The sequence below is a fragment of the Nilaparvata lugens genome, unplaced genomic scaffold, assembly GCF_014356525.2.
Source record: "Nilaparvata lugens isolate BPH unplaced genomic scaffold, ASM1435652v1 scaffold6277, whole genome shotgun sequence".
NCBI classification, from domain to species: Eukaryota; Metazoa; Arthropoda; class Insecta; order Hemiptera; family Delphacidae; genus Nilaparvata; species Nilaparvata lugens.
In genome coordinates this window covers 589-15,522 of record NW_024092037.1, presented here as the reverse complement: position 1 = coordinate 15,522, position 14,934 = coordinate 589, and the positions used below count along the sequence as shown (strand labels likewise).

General features: G+C 36.7%; 1 protein-coding gene across 1 annotated transcript; it reads left to right on the top strand.

The window, feature by feature from the left end:
- Window positions 1-363: 363 nt before the first annotated feature.
- LOC120356253 (inactive dipeptidyl peptidase 10-like) lies at window positions 364-6,742 on the top strand (the record flags this gene model as incomplete). The annotated part of the gene is made up of 6 exons (XM_039445162.1): window positions 364-574; window positions 1,548-1,648; window positions 2,489-2,639; window positions 3,599-3,826; window positions 4,642-4,856; window positions 6,488-6,742. Coding segments are annotated over 6 exons (1,161 nt in total), but the record flags the coding sequence as incomplete, so codon positions are not given.
- Window positions 6,743-14,934: the final 8,192 nt, after the last annotated feature.

The window sequence follows — 14,934 nt, the reverse complement described above, 5'->3', positions numbered from 1 at the left end:
TGAATCTTCACAATTAATGTCAAGCAACATTTTCACCTAGAATTAAAAATAAGCTCGAAATTCGAGAAAATGTGATTATCCAATTGCAAACTATTGGCAACTGTTGGCAACTGTTGATTCTATTAAATTATTCACTATGAAGAGATAGCAGACCTCGTGTGTCTCCAGCGTTATTGCCCTGTCACCAGCTGGCTCAAATCTTTGAATAGTAGACTTGAGATGCGCGGGAACACTAGCGTCACGTGATCAATATTCATAACGGCAAGGAAAGTTGTGTGAGTGCGCCACACCAGATTTTTCAAATAGTTCTTTTCTTGAAGATATAAAACTATACAAGTATTATTTAAAAAAACTCTCAAATAGTTCATGTTGTTTTCTTTCAGAGGAAATCTTCGTGCCATCTCCTGAAGAGGCTTTGTGGTGTTCGCCCGACGGTTCGCACATTCTGTACGCGAGTTTCAACGACAGCGACGTGCGGACGTTCACGCACCCGTGGTTCGGCTTCGAGGCGAACATCGCGCCACCGGAGAACGGCGGACTCTTCCCAGCATCCAGGACCGTCCGGTACCCAACAGTGAGAGCACAATTATCACCCCAATCCATCACAATTACATCTAACATTGCAATGTCACAATACTATCACCTCAAAATAACAGTACAAATTAAAATTATCAGCGTACAATACTTTCATCCCATACACAGGAATTCAATGTGTTTGAACAATTAGAAAACTCTACACGGAATTTACTTTTTTCATTTACTGAGCTAATCAACTGAATAGTATCAGATTAATTAAACAAAGCACTAATACTGGATAACAATGTGGAAATTCAAATTTTCTCTTTTTTCATCAGGGAAACATTTACCACTTCAATTTACAACTATACTAAGCTTGTTAATACATCTTACGCCTTCCGGTAGCAGATAATCTCAAGTTATAACAACATAGACCACATAGAACTGGAAGCATGAAATAACAATAATTATTATCACTTGTATTCTAAATCCCAATTTGATGTTTGTGAATTATTTTTAATTTATACATAGTTTTTCTTAGTTATGCAGCCTATAATTTTCCAGTTGAAATGAATTTGACTACTTATTGAATATTATAACAAGTGCGTTTTCTGTTTCTTATGAGTTTCAATGAGCACTGATATAATTTTCAAGTATTATTCTGGAAAATATTTGACATTAGATTAAAAAGAAGAGAGAAAATATCAAATAATTTATGCATAAAGAATAAATTCACTATCAAATCAGGTTTCTAGTGAAATGATTTTCAATGACAAAAGTAGTAATAATTCAAATCTTGTAATACCCTAATCATTTTATCAATGAAACATGCACGTGTGGAAGTGTTACGAAGTGAATGATAAAAATACAAAATGTTAGATCTAGAATGAGGCGATATCTGATGAGTTTCATTCAAATGAATTTTTTCAAATGCTATTTGAAAAGTGCACTTTGATATCATTCAAAAAGCAACGTACCGTATACTTTTATGAGTATCTCACTATTTCATAAGCGCACTCTCTTTTTTTCAGCCTGGGACACCAAACCCTCAAGTGAGATTGTCAGTTATCAATGTAACAAATACTTCTTTCCCTATCAGTCTTGTCAACCCACCTGAAGTGTTCAGTGAACAGTAAGTATGATTTTTCTAGTACAATATGTTTTGCATGATAAGGAAAAGACACCAATTCGGCAAAGTTTGTTCCATACTATTAAGTACTCAGCACTGACACTAAGTAGTGTCATTCACATATGGACGTTCATTAATATTTCCTGCTTCACGGAAGCAATCACGAAAATTGAAGGACAGTAGAATCCAAACTACCAACATTAAACTTGAAAAGTTGTAGTGTGGTTTAAAATACCTACTTGTTTTGTATTCTAAAACAATACAACAATAGTTAGTATTTTCGAGAACTGTCTTGAAATGTATACTGTTTTTTAGAATTTTTTCCAAATATTTACCTTTTTATGCCTGAATAGACATGCTACTTGGTTTTTTATTCTGCTGGAAAAATCAGTTTAGGACGCTAGTAGAAAAAAGCAAATACAGTAGTGTGGTTTAAAATACCTACTTGTTTTGTATGAACACTCTTTGAAAAGATCTCATTTAGAGGTGGATAGAGTACGATGGTTCGGTCCATAAAAAGCAAATACAGTAGTGTGGTTTAAAATACCTACTTGTTTTGTATGAACACTCTTTGAAAAGATCTCATTTAGAGGTGGATAGAGTACGATGGTTCGGTCCGAACAATGAGTTGGAGCTAGTCACTTTGACCAAGCTGCTTGTTCACCAGCTTGCGTCATAGAAATCACAGCCTGTGATTTAGTGTGAGGAAATATTATTTGAAAAATGAATTGAAACGTATCACTTCCATTGGAGTGAAGTTACAAGTTATATAATAGGTCTAAATTGCTAATGAATGAAACTCAATGAAGTACAATGTATTACATTCACAAAATCCGTTTGCAGGGATTACTACTTGATATCTGCAGGCTGGGTGAATCATGATAATAAACAGATATCTGCAGTATGGATGAATAGACCACAGAACCTGAGCATCATCAGTAATTGCCAGTACCCATTGACTAAGCAGAATCACTCGAGCTGGCAGTGTGTTGAGGTAATATTGTCCAACTTTTTCATCAATATTTTTCCCATCAATATTTTAATTATAGCAGCTGTTGAATCTAAGCTGTTGAATCTAGCTTTATCAATTGAATCTAAATATACCACAACCAATCTGTGAAATATCAAATATTCATGCAACCCATGTAAATGCAATATTTTTCAATAGAATAGTGTTTTTCCGAATTCAAATGCTTATTCTTAAAAGAAAAGAAATGATATTATACAATTTTCCTCAGATAAATATAGTATTTATGCTCGTTTAAGTATTTTTAGGGCTACTTTACTTGGAAGTTTAATGGTACTAGTAATTATTTGTAATAATACAGTATATATTAGTATATGCTATAGTTCATTTGTTTTAATGAAAAAGATATGTCGGAAGAGCATTAAAGAGATGACTTTCTCATTACAATTATCAACACCTTATGGAAATATCAATTGTGAGTCGGAGCAGACAAATATGCCTCATCCTTGAAGGCAGAAGAAGAACAAGACTTCGCTAATATTATAGTCCCATATCACTTCATAAACAATAGAATGATAAAAAAGCTGAGTAATGAAATAGATGAGTGGGTAAAAGCTAGAGTTTATTTCAAGATAAGTGTATGAAATGATAACTTTGCAATAACTTTAAGAACATAGCGTATAATCCGTCTGTTATAATAGCTTCCTTTCTTGATTCTGTTACGATTTGTATTATAGTAAATAACAACTTTCAGTTTTGATTCATGTTATAATATTTTGTATTTTTGAATCGCACTCACTGCTGGCGAACAAGTTCCACTTATGCCAGTAGTGCCTTTTACATAAATTCATTAATTTTATTACGACATACTTACAAAATTATGTACTATTTATTTATGTATCTATTATATTTTTAATATAAGTACTGATTGTGAATTATCATGGCAAATAAAATAAATTTCAATTAGACTTGGTATTTTATTGCAGACACACGCGGAACGAGCACAAGAAGATGCCTGGCTGCAGATTCAGCCGCACCCTGTCTTCTCCACCGACGGAGACAGTTTCCTGCTGCTAGGAGCCGTACAAGAAGGAGATCAAGATGTGTTCACGCACATAAAGCACATCACTCTCAAACAGCAGCGAATAGCTGTACTCTCTCATGGCCGGTATCAGGTTGTCAAAATTCTCGGCTGGGACTCCATTAACCATTTAGTGTAAGCGTACAATTATCAATAGCTCGTTATTTTTGACTAAATTAGAAAATGCACAGTTTCCTGATTCCATTCAATTCGAAATTATGGCACTGAGCTGGAACCCTATTTAGATTTGTTATGTTTTTACATCCAATAACATACTATCCACTCCATAACTTATACATGAAAATTCAAGCATATTAAAATACGTATAGAAATGATCGATCTTAAGATTTCTAGATTTACTGCAAATGTAAAGACGTAATAGCTTCTCTACCTAATTTTGGAATAGAAGAGGAAGTGGTCGAATCTTATAGATTCAATTATGAAATTGTCAAGTTGAAAGTTAGGATTTGGATAGATTTTTCAGAAGTCGGACTTACAAAATAAATTGTCATGACATGACAATTTTTACTGCATGACATGCTATAAAAAGACTATTTTCAAGAAGTCACCAATTGTATAAGTGTATAAAAGTAAATAACTGGATACTTGGAAGAATAAAACATTTTATAATTATGTTAGATTATTCTGAGCAACAAAAGTGAACTAATGCACAAGAATATTAAATTTAATAAATCATCTACTGAACAAAACTCATTGAAAAATATTGCTTGAAATGCGCTGATAAAGCATAATAATATAAGTTGTAGGTATGCGTATTGAGAACCAGCCACACAGTCAACACAGTCTATCATCCATGTCAACAACAGAATGAAATCTTGAACTATTTGAACAAGATAAACATATTTCTTGTAGGCCATAGCTTACTTCTAAACTCATGGAACTCCATAACAATGTGGGTAATACAATAAAGTTTTGATATTGTTGCAGTTACTACTTGGAACGCACGAGTCGAAGCCTGGCCAACGTCACTTGTACGTGGTGCGTGACCCGGCCACAGACGAGCCGCTCCACGTCGAGCCTGAGTGCCTCACTTGCAATATCCATCGTTACCTATGGTCCAGTAAAAACACCTACACCAATTGTAGTCATTTCAACGCTTTTGTAAATCCTCGTCTCTACGGTGGTGAGTTTCAAAATAAATCGTTCGTCCATTATTTTATTGTCAACATCACGCATTTTTCACAAAATTTACAGCTCAGTTTCGGTCACTTAGAATATTTTTACATTTAATTGATAACAATTTCGAATATATTAACTCGTTAGATTAATACTAAAGATAATTATTATTGCAAAGAGGCTTTGGGACACGCATGGTATTATTATGTATATTGTTTTCTTTATATAATTTCTATATTTACTGGAATAAATACAGAATAAAAATCAAGGATTTCAACGTTGTAAATCAATAAAGTAATCAAAGTTAAGGTCCTTTTGGTACCTATTTTGGACTAAATATTTGCATAAATTATCTTATATAATTGATTTTAAGAATATATATGCAAAACACTAGTCAAATTTTTATGTTGTGCAATTGAAAATTACTTCTCCGAAATGAAAGGAGATCTTTGATTTCAATTCTTTGATCTAGAATCTTCTGCTCTAAGAAGGAGGTCTTAGATTTCAAGTATTTGATCTGAAATCTTTTGATCCAAGGATCTGTTGCTTCTCTGCATGTTTCCATGTTCGCAGAGGAATAGTTTCCTTGGAAAACAGATAATATGCCTATTATAACAAATGTTTTAGAACATTTAATTTTATTACAATCGGACGTTATTTTATTCAACATCAGATTCATGATAATTATGTGGCTTTTACATAGGAATGATCGTCATTTATATTTTCACATTTAATCGATAACAATTTCGAATGTATTAACTCGTTAGATTAATACTAAAGATAATTAATTATTGCAAAGAGACTTTGGGACACGCATGGAATTATTATGTGTATTGTTTTGTTTATATAATTTCTATATTTACTGGAGTAAATACAGAATAAAAATCAAGATTTCAACGTAGTAAATCAATTAAGTAATCAAAATAAAGGTCCTATTTGTACCTATTTTGGACTAAATATTTGCATAAATTATCTTATAAAATTGATTTTAAGAATATATTCAAAACACTAGTCCAATTTTTATGTTGTACAATTGAAAATTACTTCTCCGAAATGAAAGGAGGTATTTGATTCCAATTCTTTGATCTAGAATCTTCTGCTCTAAAAGGGAGGTCTTAGATTTCAAGTATTTGATCTGATATCTTTTGATCTAAGGATCTGTTGCTTCACTGCATGTTTCTATGTTCGCAGAGGAATAGTGTCCTTGAAAACCTGATAATATGCCTATTCTAACAAATGTTTTAGAACATTTAATTTTATTACAATCGGACGTTATTTTATTTAACATCAGATTTATGATAATTATGTGGCTTTTACATAGGAATGATCGTTATAATTCTCCACAGACACACAGTTTACTGAGACTCAAGTGGAATTCAACTCTGGACCTACAACCCATTCACAAAGCAGTAAGTAAGAGAGACCTTGAGAGACTCAGGAAAAGGTGGTCTCAAAATTGAGCAGAATTATTAAGAAACCTTTGCAAAAGGCTATCTCAAAGACCGGATCAGGCATTCCATGCAAGTCAAAAGAAGATATGTGACTCAGATTCTGTTAAATAATCAATCAATTTCAAAATAATAGTCGCTCGACGATATCCATTTTCATGCAAATTATTGTAGCCTACACTTGTCATTTCAGATTCAGTTGGGATGAGTCACTACGTGCTTCTGTGTGAGGGGTCGGGAGTTCCCCTAGCCGGGGTGCACTCGACCACCGACCACCACCTCCTCAAGACGCTGTTCAACAGCAACCCGCAGTGCGGACCCAAGCTCGACCGGCTGGCTCTGCCCAAGATGCGGAGCTTCGAGGTGCCTTTGCCGCAAGGCCATCGGGCGCAGGTCCAACTGCTTCTGCCTCCGTCGTGGCGCGAAGAGCTCAGAGACGCTGCTTATCCTGTTCTCGTCGAAGTGTGAGTATCATATTCAATTTAAACCATTCATTTATCGATCAATATCATCTGAAATAGAGTTTTGGAAAATATATACATTCGAGTGGGACGGTGGCGAAGTAGAATAAAAAAGGAGATTCCAAGAGTCATTTTTGAGTCAAATGTAAATAACTATCAACTCACACATCAAGTCACTTGCTTTATAATTTGAAACAAATCGACTTCGATTGAATTGTCCCATATGCGATCATGCTGGAAAGAGCTTACTTACTCACTTACTCCTCAGCTCTACAGGTCTTTACAACCCTTGGCCTCGCTCACATAGCCTCTCCATCTGTCTCGATCCTCGGCCTGCCTCCTCCAGTTACGAACTCCAACCGTCCTGAGATCGCGTTCCACATCAACCGTCCACCTATTTCTTGGTCGACCTTTTATTCTTCTGTTATATATCTTCTCCTTCCATATACATTTCAACTCTCTTCCATCTCCCATTCTCAACATATACTCCATCCATCTTATTCTTATTCATCCATCTTATTCATCATATTCCATCCAGCTTTTATCGACAGCACAATGTCTATATTGTTTAAGAACTCAAGAAAGAGCTTGCATACGAGTAATGTTACTTTTTGTAATTGAACGAGCGTTATCGAGTTCTCACTTTTGACTTACTGAAGGTCAAAGTCGTTGTTAAACTGTTTGTATGTTCTACAATAGCTTTAGAAAGAGTTCATCAGACAGCTTCGAATTTTGAACATGTTTTCTTCGAACCTTTTTACAGGTCGAGTTCGTTGGACAAAGGAATTGACTCACTCCGTCCTTTTTCAGGATATAACAGATAACATTGGAAGTGCATAAGCTGAAGAATTCATTGCATGCACCAGTTTATCCATTCATTTATTCATAACATCAGCTAAGGCTATTTGAAAGCTATTACACAGGCAGACCTTCATTCGCTGACACATGATTTCAGCTGGTTAATATATACAACATAATTACAACTTCTACATCAAAAAACTGATACTGGTTGAGATATGATCAATGTGCGGTTTTGCCATTAATTCTCTCTTGGAACTCTGTATCGAAATCACGTATTACATGACCACCTCCTCATTTAAAAAAAAAAATAGTTTGGATTCATATGAGGGACAAAATGTTGAAGCGACAGAGTAATTTTTTCATTTCAAATGGGATCCCCAATGAAACATTCTGTCAAATTATACTTGTGAAAGAAGTTTTTAGTTTTTTCAAAATTTTCACAAACTCTGTATAATTAAAAGTTACGGGTTTCAAAGATTACAATACTCGCTGAAGAACAGCGAGTTCTCCAACGCAGGGGGTCACTAGTATTGTAATAAATAAATAAATTAACTTTGAATCAACGTTCTACTATACTTCGTGTGAAACAGTTAGTTGGTCGGTGTCGTACAAGAATAGTGTAGATATACCATCCTTGGGTGTCGTAGTCACCAACATTAAGTTGGCTCTCCACTAAAATATTTTTGAAATCTCTCAACGCCATCGTTTTGAGCTCGTTTTGAGCTGATTTGAGCAACTTTTATTTCGTTTTGAGCACCACCGTTTTTGAGATATGACGTCTCAAAATTGGAGAGCCAACTAATGCCAGCTCTCCACTTTTCAAAATCGAAAAACTAAACACGCCATCGTTTTGAGCTCGTTTTGAGCTGATTGAGCAACTTTTATTTCGTTTTGAGCACCCACCGTTTCCGAGATATGACGTTTCAAAAATTGGAGAGCAGCTCTCCACTTTTCGAAATCGAAAAAACAAACATGCCATCGTTTTGAGCTCGTTTTGAGCTGATTTGAGCAACTTTTATTTCGTTTTGAGCACCCACCGTTTTTGAGATATGACGTCTCAAAAAGTGGATAGCCAACTAATGCCAGCTCTCCTTTTCGGAATCGAAAAGTAACACGCCATCGTTTTGAGCTCGTTTTGAGCTGATTTGAGCAACTTTTATTTCGTTTTGTGAGCACCCACCGTTTTCGAGATATACATCTCAAAAATTGGAGAGCCAACTTAATGCCAGCTCTCCACTTTTTAAAATCGAAAAAGTAGGCACGCCATCGTTTTGAGCTCGTTTTGAGCTGATTTGAGCAACTTTTATTTCGTTTTGAGCACTCACCGTTTTCGAGATATGACGTCTCAAAAATTGGAGAGCCAACTTAATGCCAGCTCTCCACTTTTTGGAATCGAAAAAGTAAACACACCATCGTTTTGAGCTCGTTTTGAGCTGATTTGAGCAACTTTTATTTCGTTTTGAGCACCCACAGTTTTTGAGATAAGACGTCTCGAAAATTGGAGAGCTAACTTAATGCTAACTATATAGTAAATCAAAAAATCAATTATAACTCCTGAACTAGAGGTGCTCAAAACCTGGAAACCTGCACAAGTGTAAAGGTCTATGAGGAGCTACTCTGAGCAGAATTTGACGTTTTGAGCCATCACAGTTCTCAAGTAATTCCCACTCATAGTATGTCCCATGTACTATATGATAAATCAAAAAATCAATTATAACTCCAGAACCAGAGGTGCTCAAAACGTGGAAACCTGCACAAGTGTGGAGGTCTATGAGAAGCTACTCTCAGCAGAAATTGACGTTTTGAGCCATCACAGTTCTCAAGTAATTCCCACTCATAGTATGTCCCATGTACTATATGGTAATCAAAAAATCATTATAACTCCAGAACCAGAGGTGCTCAAAACGTGGAAACCTGCACAAAAATGGAAATCTATGAGAAGCTACTCTTAGCAGAAATTGACGTTTTGAGCCATCACAGTTCTCAAGTAATTCCCAAAAATCAATTATAACTCCATAACAGAGGTGCTCAAAACGTGGAAACCTGCACAAGAGTAGAGGTCTATGAGAGCTACTCTCAGCCAGAAATTGACGTTTTGAGCCTCACAGTTCTCAAGTAATTCCACTCATATATGTCCATGTACTATATGGTAAATCAAAAAATCAATTATAACTCCAGAACCAGAGGTGCTCAAAACGTGGAAACCTACACAAGGGTGGAGGTCTATGAAAAGCTACTCTCAGCAGAAATTGACGTTTTGAGCCATCACAGTTCTCAAGTAATTCCCACTCATAGTATGTCCCATGTACTATATGGTGAATCAAAAAATCAATCATAACTCCAGAACCAGAGGTGCTCAGAACGTGGAAACCTACACATGAGTGGAGGTCTATGAGAAGCTACTCTCAGCAGAAATTGACGTTTTGAGCCATCACAGTTCTCAAGTAATTCCCACTCATAGTATGTCCCATGTACTATATGATGAATCAAAAAATCAATTATAACTCCAGAACCAGAGGTGCTCGAAACGTGGAAACCTGCACAAGAGTAGAGGTCTATGAGAAGCTACTCTCAGCAGAAATTGACGTTTTGAGCCATCACAGTTCTCAAGTAATTCCCACTCATAGTATGTCCCATGTACTATATGGTAAATCAAAAAATCAATTATAACTCCAGAACCAGAGGTGCTCGAATCATGGAAACCTGCACAAGAGTAGAGGTCCATGAGAAGCTACTCTCAGCAGAAATTGACGTTTTGAGCCATCACAGTTCTCAAGTAATTCCCACTCATAGTATGTCCCATGTACTATATGGTGAATCAAAAAATCAATTATAACTCCAGAACCAGAGGTGCTCGAATCATGGAAACCTGCACAAGAGTAGAGGTCCATGAGAAGCTACTCTCAGCAGAAATTGACGTTTTTAGCTATCATAGTTCTCAAGTAATTCCCATTCATAGTATGTTTCATGTATCATACAGTAAATCAAAAATTCAATCATAACTCCTGAACTAGAGGTGCTCAAAACGTGGGAACCTGCAAAAGAGTAGGGGTCCATGAGAAGCTACTCTCAGCAGAAATTGATTTTTTGAGCCATCACAGTTCTCAAGTAATTCCCACTCATAGTATGTCCCATGTACTATATGATAAATCAAAAAATCAATTATAACTCCAGAACCAGAGGTGCTCAAAACGTGGAAACCTGCAAAAGAGAAGGGGTCCATGAGAAGCTACTCACAGCAGAAATTGACGTTTTGAGCCATCACAGTTCTCAAGTAATTCCCACTCATAGATGTCCCATGTACTATATGGTAAATCAAAAAATCAATTATAACTCCTGAACTAGAGGTGCTCAAAACGTGAAAACCTGCACAAGAGTAGAGGTCTATGAGAAGATACTCTCAGCAGAAATTGACGTTTTGAGCCATCACAGTTCTCAAGTATTTCCCACTCATAGTATGTACCATGTACTATATGGTAAATCAAAAAATCAATTAAAACTTCTCAACCAGAGGTGCTCAAAACGTGGAAACCTGCACAAGAGTAGAGGTCTATGAGGAGCTACTCTCAGCAGAAATAGACGTTTTGAGCCATCACAGTTCTCAAGTATTTCCCACTCATGGTATGTACCATGTACTATATGGTAAATCAAAAAATCAATTATAACTCCAGAACCAGAGGTGCTCAATACGTGGAAACCTGCACAAGTGTAGAGGTCGATGAAAAGCTACTCTCAGCAGAAATTGACGTTTTGAGCCATCACAGTTCTCAAGTATTTCCCACTCATAGTATGTACCATGTACTATATGGTAAATCAAAAAATCAATTAAAACTCCTCAACCAGAGGTGCTCAAAACGTGGAAACCTGCACATTGGTAGAGGTCTATGGGGAGTTTTAATCTGGTTCTGGAATTATAATTGATTTTTTGATTTACCATATAGTACATGGGACATACTATGAGTGGGAATTACTTGAGAACTGTGATGGCTCAAAACGTCAATTTTTGCTGAGAGTAGCTTCTCATAGACCTCCACTCTTGAACAGGTTTCCACGTTTAGAGCACCTCTGGTTCTGGAGTTATAATTGATTTTTTGATTTACCATATAGTACATTGGACATACTATGAGTGGGAATTACTTGAGAACTGTGATGGCTCAAAACGTCAATTTCTGCTGAGAGTAGCTTCTTATAGACCTCCACCCTTGTGTAGGTTTCCACGTTTTGAGCACCTCTGGTTCTGGAGTTATAATTGATTTTTTGATTTACCATATAGTACATGGGACATACTATGAGTGGGAATTACTTGAGAACTGTGATGGCTCAAAACGTCAATTTCCGCTGAAAGTAGCTTCCCATAGACCTCCACTCTTGTGCAGGTTTCCACTTTTCGAGCACCTCTAGTTCAGGAGTTATTATTGAATTTTTGATTCACAGTATGGTACATGAAACATACTATGAATGGGAATTACTTGAGAACTGTGATGGCTCAAAACGTCAATTTCTGCTGAGAGTAGCTTCTCATAGACCTCCACACTTGTGCAGGTTTCCATGTTTTGAGCACCTCTGGTTCTGGAGTTATAATTGATTTTTTGATTTATCATATAGTACATGGGACATACTATGAGTGGGAATTACTTGAGAACTCTGATGGCTCAAAACGTCAATTTCTGCTGAGAGTAGCTTCTCATAGACCTCTTCTCTTGTGCAGGATTCCACGTTTTGAGCACTTCTAGTTCAGGAGTTATAATTGATTTTTTGATTTACCATATAGTACATGGGACATACTATGAGTGGTAATTACTTGAGAACTGTGATAGCTCAAAACGTCAATTTCTGCTGAGAGTAGCTTCTCATAGACCTCCACTCTTGTGTAGGTTTCCACGTTTTGAGCACCCCTGGTTCTGGAGTTATAATTGATTTTTTGATTTACCATATAGTACATGGGACATACTATGAGTGGGAATTACTTGAGAACTGTGATGGCTCAAAAAGTCAATTTCTGCTGGGAGTTGCTTCTCATAGACCTCTACTCTTGTGCAGGTTTCCACGTTTTGAGCACCTCTGGTTCTGAGTTATAATTGATTTTTTGATTTACCATATAGTACATGGACATACTATGAGTGGAATTACTTGAGAATTGTGATGCTCAAAACGTCAATTTCTGCTGAGGAGTAGCTCCTCATAGACCTTCACTCTTGTGCAGGTTTCCACGTTTTGAGCACCTCTAGTTCAGGAGTTGATAATTGATTTTTTGATTTATCATATAGTACATGGGACATATTATGAGTGGGAATTACTTGAGAACTGTGATGGCTCAAAACGTCAATTTCTGCTGAGTAGCTTCTCATAGACCTCCACTCTTGTGCAGGTTTCCACGTTTTGAGCACCTCTAGTTCAGGAGTTATGATTGAATTTTTGATTTACTGTATGATACATGAAACATACTATGCATGGGAATTACTTGAGAACTGTGATGGCTCAAAACGTCAATTTCTGCTGAGAGTACCTTCTCATGGACCTCTACTCTTGTGCAGGTTTCCACGTTTTGAGCACCTCTGATTCTGGAGTTATAATTGATTTTTTGATTTACCATATAGTACATTGGACATATATTGAGTGGGAATTACTTGAGAACTGTGATGGCTCAAAACGTCAATTTCTGCTGAGAGTAGCTTCTCATAGACCTCTACTCTTGTGCAGGTTTCCACGTTTTGAGCACCTCTGGTTCTGGAGTTATAATTGATTTTTTGATTACCATATAGTACATGGACATATATTGAGTGGAATACTTGAGAACTGTGATGGCTCAAAACGTCAATTTCTGCTGAGAGTAGCTTCTCATAGACCTCTACTCTTGTGCAGGTTTCCACGTTTTGAGCACCTCTGGTTCTGGAGTTATAATTAATTTTTTGATTTACCATATAGTACATTGGACATACTATGAGTAGGAATTACTTGAGAACTGTGATGGCTCAAAACGTCAATTTCTGCTCAGAGTAGCTTCTCATAGATTTCTACTTTTGTGCAGGTCTCCACGTTTTGGGCACCTCTGGTTCTGGTGTTATAATTGATTTTTTGATTTACCATATAGTACATGGGACATACTATGAGTGGGAATTACTTGAGAACTGTGATGGCTCAAAACGTCAATTTCTGCTGAGAGTAGCTTCTCATAGACCTCCACACTTGTGCAGGTTTCCACGTTTTGAGCACCTCTGTATCTGGAGTTATAATTGATTTTTTGATTTACCATATAGTACATGGGACATACTATGAGTGGGAATTACTTGAGAATTGTGATGGCTCAAAACGTCAATTTCTGCTGAGAGTAGCTCCTCATAGACCTTCACACTTGTGCAGGTTTCCACGTTTTGAGCACCTCTAGTTCAGGAGTTATAATTGATTTTTTGATTTACTATATAGTTAGCATTAAGTTAGCTCTCCAATTTTCGAGACGTCATATCTCAAAAACTGTGTGTGCTCAAAACGAAATAAAAGTTGCTCAAATCAGCTCAAAACGAGCTCAAAACGATGGTGTGTTTACTATTTCGATTCCAAAAAGTGGAGAGCTGGCATTAAGTTGGCTCTCCAATTTTTGAGGCGTCATATCTCGAAAACGGTGAGTGCTCAAAACGAAATAAAAGTTGCTCAAATCAGCTCAAAATGAGCTCAAAACGATGGCGTGTTTACTTTTTCGATTTTAAAAAGTGGAGAGCTGGCATTAAGTTGGCTCTCCAATTTTTGAGATGTCATATCTCGAAAACGGTGGGTGCTCAAAACGAATAAAAGTTGCTCAAATCAGCTCAAAACGAGCTCAAAACGATGGCGTGTTTACTTTTTCGATTCCGAAAAGTGGAGAGCTGGCATTAGTTGGCTATCCACTTTTGAGACGTCATATCTCAAAAACGGTGGGTGCTCAAACGAAACGAAAAAAAAGTTGCTCAAATCAGCTCAAAACGAGCTCAAAACGATGGCATGTTTGTTTTTTTCGATTTCGAAAAGTGGAGAGCTGCTCTCCAATTTTTGAAACGTCATATCTCGGAAACGGTGGGTGCTCAAAACGAAATAAAAGTTGCTAAAATCAGCTCAAAACGAGTTAAAACGATGGCGTGTTTAGTTTTTCGATTTCGAAAAGTGGAGAGCTGGCTTAAGTTGGCTCTCCAATTTTTGAGACGTCATATCTCCAAAACGGTGGGTGCTCAAAACGAATAAAAGTTGCTCAAATCAGCTCAAAACGAGCTCAAAACGATGGCGTTGAGAGATTTCAAAAATATTTTAGTGGAGAGCCAACTTAATGTTGGTGTCGTAGTCGGTCAGTGAGCTGTACTGTTTAGCAGGTTGCCTACCTACAGGGCGCACACTTCTAGTCAAGCAGGTTGCCTAACCTGCTCCTG